Source organism: Diospyros lotus, chromosome 9 (assembly GCF_014633365.1).
Source record: "Diospyros lotus cultivar Yz01 chromosome 9, ASM1463336v1, whole genome shotgun sequence".
Classification (NCBI taxonomy): Eukaryota; Viridiplantae; Streptophyta; class Magnoliopsida; order Ericales; family Ebenaceae; genus Diospyros; species Diospyros lotus.
In genome coordinates, this window is record NC_068346.1 from 35,536,392 (window position 1) to 35,542,391 (window position 6,000).

Below are 6,000 nucleotides of genomic sequence, written 5' to 3' on the forward strand. Positions count from 1 at the left end.
CCATGCATATTTACATTACTCCAGATAATAGAATTGAAGGTCTGCATCGCCTGCCAGAAATGCAAGACTCAGATACTGAAAGCAGTCGCAAAACTTGAAGGTATTATCAGGTTCATCATCTTCATTCAAATTTGATTCTGAACAATACACTTTTGATTATTTTAAGACAAATTTATAAGCACATGCTGAACAGGTATTGTAGAAGTATCTGTGGATGAACAGAAGGGGACACTGATCCAATTATCAGGTTGGGGACGTTGATCCAATTCAAGTAGCAAAGCAAGTGAGGAAGACTGGGAAGACCGCAGTTTTCGGCAGTGTTTAGCGAATCAAAGCCAAAGCCGGAGCCTGCAAATCCTCCCAAGAAGAATCCTCCAGAGAAGAAGCAGCCTGAGCCTGGAAATCCTCCTCCAGCTCCTCTGCCTCCTTATTGCAGTCCCTGCCACCTTGTCGAGGTGCGCTATGAGCCATATGGTGGCCCCTACTGCTCCGTTCTGTGAGAGAAAGCCATGCAACTGCTAGCAGGATCTGTTGATTCGGCCAAGAGATTCCATGCTAGATCTTCTGCAAACAGTTAATTTATCATCATTCTGTAGAACTAAATAAGATGGCACCTAGCTGCTTGTGAGTTCAGTTGAGAAGAGAAAATTGGTAATTGTTGAAACACTGGAATTTTTTTTTGGGCTGTAATTGAAAAATTTGTAATTAAAAATAAATTTATAATCTTAAAATCAATGAGATATTCAAGAAAAAATGACAAAAATTGAGAAAAGAAATTAGAAACAATGGAGAGAGAGAACGTAAAAATTGAGAAGACAAAATGTTGTAAATTGATTGTTGGACTAGGTGTTTGTAAAAATTTAAATTGAAAGTTAAATTTTATTTTGGGCTCAATTTTTTAATAAAATATTTATTATTAAAAAGAAAATAATAAAAATATATAAAATTATAAAATTTTGAGACCTTCCTAATTGCAGGGCCTTAGGTGACCGCTTAGATGACTTCATGGTCGAGGTGGCTCTACTTTCGGCGTTCCCCTTCTGTTCATCAACATATACTTCTACAATACCTGTTCAGCCTGTGCTAATGAAAAGTATTGTTCAGAATCAAATTTGAATGAAGATGATGAAGCTGATACCTTCAAGTTTCGTGACTGCTTTCAGTATCTGAGTCTTGCATTTCTTGCAGGAGATGCTGACCTTCAACTCTGTTATCTGCAGTAATATAATTATGCATGGAAACAGATGAACAAGAGATGAAGGAAACTTCAATGAGTGCACCAAAAGGTGAAGTATTATTACCGTATTACCTTCATGGCAGTAGTTTGAGGCAAGAAGCTGGTGAGGCTGAAATTCTGGAAGAACATGTAGCTGATATTCAGGCATTAATGCCACAGCTCCGGCGTTCTGACTACTACACAGTGTTGGAGAGACGAAATAGAGGAGGAAGTTCTGTAAATTTTCAGAACCCTCTAACGATTGTGATTGATTCTGAGTAATATTTATAGGACTACAAAAGTGACTCTTGAATATTCACCACATAATTAGTAGCAAACTATACATACCAATATAGACTACTAAATACCGATTATTAAATATAACTAATACAAGTTTACCTTCTCAACACCCCCTCTTAAACTTGTAATTTAGCCTTTAACAACTCCAAGAACAACTCTCAATTTGCAGAAATCTTCAAACTTTAGAGCTTTAGTAAATATGTCAGCAACTTGGTCTTTAGATGTTACATGCTTGAGCTGAATCTCCTTTTACTGCACACATTTCACACTGAATTTACACAACTTGGTATCAATTGCATGACTTTCTGTCACAGAATGGCACAAGAAAGACCACCATTGTGGTCGATGGCAATGGCGACAAGCTGACATTCTGTGCAATGGCAGTAGGAAGGAAGAGGCTTTGGAGATTTGGGTTTTGGATCTGGTTTCGGTGGACCAACACTGATGATCTCTGCTGCCTTTCCAGTCTTCCTCACTTGCGTTGTCAATTTAACTGCATCAACTTTCCCCACCACTGTAAGCGTCTCCTTGTCACCATCCACCGATACTTGTTCAATACCTGCATTCAATCAAAATCTTAGACTATCTTGTCTTAATAATCATTTCTACAAGTTGTTTCTGAAATAAATCATATAAATAGTATGAGTTGAAGGTCGAAGCTGATACCTGCAAGTTCTGCCACTGCCTTCAGCAACTGAGTTTTTGTTGAGATTTGTGATATTTTTCTTTAATTAAAGTTGGTTTAATTTTCTGTTTTTCATTTGAGTCTCCACCGTTATATTTTTCATTTCTAACCGAAGTTTGGCATTCAAAATTGGAATGCAAAACATCCCACATTTAAAGTTTTATTTATAGCTTTTCAGTTTTTATTTGATAGATGTTACGTATTTAAGTTCTATATAAATAGGACTTCATTTTTGTCTTTTGTAAAAATGTGAAATTTAACATGAGTTTTCAATTTAATAAGAAAAAGTTATCTTTATTCAAGTTCTTGTTTTCTTCTTCTCACATTTTCTTTTTATTTTTGTCTCTTTGTTTAACATAACATTGAGACTTTACTATTGCTTCTGCAATACCTTCCATTATTATTTTTTTCAACAGTGGTATCAAAGTCTTAGATTTAAAGGGTTCTGATTTTGTTTGAGAGAAAGAGAATTCCAATTTTATACTTTACAACATGTCTTCTAATTTGGTGCTTCCACCCCCCCCCCCCCCCCCAATTTAATGGCAACAACTACCAATTTTGGGTTGTTAAAATGCGATCTTATCTCACAACACTTGGCCTTTGGGATTTTGTTTTGAATGATGTTGATCCTCCAGCATTGGGAGCAAATCCAACCTTGAATCAAATAAGACAACATGAGGAGAAGGCTTTATCTTGTATTCATGTTGTTTTATCAAATCCTATTTTTGCTAGGATTATTGAGTTTGACACGGCCAAGAAAGATTGGAATAATTTGAAAGATGAGCTTGAAGAAAGCACAAGGGTGAAGACTGTTAAATTCATAACTCTCAAAAGAGAGTTTGAGAGCTGAAGATGAATGATTCAGACTCTAGGAAGGAGTACACTACCAAAGTGATGACTATTGTGAACCAAATTAGATTAGCTAGTGAACCTTTTCCAAATCAAAGGGTTGTTGAAAAAATAATAGTGTTTTCGAAGATCATTATAAAAAAATTAGCATTTAGCAGTAATTTTTTCTACATTTTGCGTCAATTTTAACTGTCACAAAGTGATTTAGTGGTAATTTTGAAAACCATCACAAATATAGCCGCCATGAAATAATAGATTTTGCGATGGTTTTTAAAACATTTAGCGACAGTATCAGAATCATCACTAAAAAATGCTAAAATCACTCAAATAATTGAACTTTAGCAAAACTATCATTGTTTCCCCTGCACGTGCATGCTCGCTTGGCTGCATATCCGCTCACCACCTACAATGCTGAAAGCTTATTCCAATTGACTTCCCTCTTCCTCGGTTTTGAACCTGGGACCTTCCGTACACGAATGAGCACACGAAGCCATCCGATTTGCGAAGCCTCCTTGTTATATACTCGCGCATATTAATTATATGCTAATCCAACTATCATTTTTTAGAATTATATTTTATTTTTTAATATAAATTAAAAAATAAATTAATAGATTAAATTAAAAACATATTTTTTTAAAGAATAATGGAATAAATTAAAAATAAATTAATTGAATTAAATTAAATAAATTAATTGAGTAAAAAATAAAAAGAAGAGTTCGCATATTTTTTTAAATTTTCTTCTTATAAATTATCAAAAATATATATATATATTTTAATGGGAATATTAGTTTATTTTCTAAAATTTTGCGACGATTTTGAAAAACTGGCTCAAATATTAATTTAATTTAATTTTTTAATTATTAAATTATTTTCTATTTTTTTTTGGCAATTTTACAAGAATCACCACAAAATTTAATTTTTAAATAAATTTAGTGACGGTTCTTCAAAACTACCGCAAAATTCATTAAATAAATTTTTTAATGAATTTTGTGGCATTTTTTCAAAATTGCTGCAAATGTTTATTTAATTTTTTTTCTAAATTATTTTCTAAATTTTGTGGTGATTTTTAAAAAATGCAGCAAAATTTAATTTTTATTTTTTAATTATTAAATTATTTTCTAAATTTAATAGCAATTTTTCAAAAACCGCTGTAAAATTTAATTTTAAAATTTAAAATTTTTAAATTTTGCCACAATTTTTTAAAACCGCTGCAAAATACCATGTTTTGCGGCGATTTTTACAACTGCGACAAAAAATCATTTTTTTTTGTAGTGGATCTTAACCATAGAGAAGTCTTATGACTTGAGTACTCTTCCTATAACAGTAACTGAGCAAATTATAAGCCCAAGAGCAAAGGGATGCAATCCGTGATGAGGAGCATGTTAAAGGTGTCTTTAATGCCAAATTCAAAGGCAAGAAACCTATTGCAAGGGATGATAGAAAGGTAATCGAAAATCAAGAGAGTAAGGGAAAAGGAGGAGCATCAAGGAGTGGAAAATTTCCTCCTTGCCATTTTTGCAAATTAAAAGACCAACCATGCAGAGAAAAAATGCTGATCCAAAAACAAGTCTACCATTGTGATTATTGTGAGAATGATGGTCATATTGAAAGGTTTTATTGTGCCAAGTAAAACCAAACACCCTAATAGCCCCCGCAATAAGCAAATCGTGCAAATGATCAAAAGCAAAAAACAACTTTCTTGTTTATAGCTTCTCATGTTGTTGAAACAATAAACTCATGTCTCATTGACAGTGGCTACACAACCCACACAGCTAAAGATATTGGTCTTTTTAGCCAGATTGACAAATCTATAAGGACAAATGTGGTCCTTGGACATGGAGAAATAATACTAGCTGAAGGTAAAGGTAATGCCATCATGCATACTAAGTAAGGTGAAAAGAAAATCTCTAATGTTTAATTTGTTCCAAGATTATCTCAAAACTTGCTTAGTATTGCTTAGTTGATGCATAACAAATTTTCTGTGTTTTTCAAAGATCATGTTTGTACTATTTATAACCCACAAGGAGCAAAGATTGCAATGGTCAATACAGTTGACAACGCATTCTTTTTGAATGACAACTCTCTCTGCTATCAAGCTCTAAATGCTAAAGTTGAAGAAAACAAAAAAATGGCATCAACGCTTTGGCCACTATAATGGCAAAGCTTTGAAAATTTTACGTTTTTCTAACATAGTTGAAGATTTCCTTGGTTTTGATTCCTTTGGCTAGATTTGTGAAAGTTGCCAAGAAAGAAAGATGCACAAGCTACCTTTTCCAAAAGGTGGTGGTTTGAGAGCCAAGGAGAAGCTTGAATTGGTGCACATTGATGTTTCTAGTCCTATACGTACCACTTCTTTTAGCAATAATAAATATTTCATCCTTTTTATTGATGATTTGACAATGATGACTTGGATTTATTTTTTGAGCGAGAAATCTCAAGTTTTTTATTTCTTTAAGAAGTTTGTGAATTTGCTCAAAACTCAAAGTGGCTGCAAGCTCAAAACTTTGGGATCTGATAATGGGACGGAATATAGTTCCAAGCAATTTGGCAAGTTTTGTGAAGATTTCAAAATTCAACACCAACTATCCATTGTCTACACACCATAGCAAAATGGTGTATTTGAAAGGAATAACATAATTGTGATGGAGATGGAAGATGTTTACTCTTTGGGAAGAAATTGCCAAAGAATTTATGGGCAAAAGCTATTTGTATTATTGTTTACTTCTCAACAATCTGATTGTGGCATGGTTGTTGCGTTCTATTTCATCGCTGATTGCTTCAACAGTGTTTTGCATGGAGGATGCACATCTAATTTGGAATACATTACTTCAAAGGTTTTCTCAACCTGATGAGTTTAGAATTTATCATCTACAGCATCTCTTATGCACTATTAATCAAGGTACGAAGTCTGTTGACTTTTATTTTACTGAACTCAATGGAGTATGGGAAG

The 6,000-nt window shown here is 33.5% G+C and overlaps 2 protein-coding genes across 2 annotated transcripts in view; both read left to right on the top strand.

Moving 5' to 3' along the window:
• Positions 1-945, top strand: part of LOC127810087 (heavy metal-associated isoprenylated plant protein 2-like) — a 124,541-nt gene extending 123,596 nt beyond the window's left edge. Inside the window, exons 5-6 of the mRNA XM_052349337.1 lie at positions 25-100; positions 194-945. Of these exons, the coding sequence (XP_052205297.1) occupies positions 25-100; positions 194-261 (144 nt within the window). The 3' untranslated portion in view covers positions 262-945. The remainder of the gene's footprint in view (positions 1-24; positions 101-193) is intronic.
• A 167-nt stretch (positions 946-1,112) lies between these two features.
• LOC127810085 (uncharacterized) lies at positions 1,113-2,097 on the top strand. The gene is made up of 2 exons (XM_052349330.1): positions 1,113-1,453; positions 1,831-2,097. Exons 1-2 carry the CDS (start codon positions 1,235-1,237, stop codon positions 2,095-2,097), a joined length of 486 nt encoding a protein of 161 aa, XP_052205290.1. The 5' UTR covers positions 1,113-1,234.
• Positions 2,098-6,000: the final 3,903 nt, after the last annotated feature.

Bases quoted from the DNA above. Each gene is read 5' to 3' on its own strand.
- LOC127810085 (XM_052349330.1), top strand. From the start codon at position 1,235: ATGGAAACAGATGAACAAGAGATGAAGGAAACTTCAATGAGTGCACCA. The intron at 1,454-1,830 runs GTAAATTTTCAG...TTTCTGTCACAG, and splicing joins GAAATAGAGGAGGAAGTTCT to AATGGCACAAGAAAGACCAC.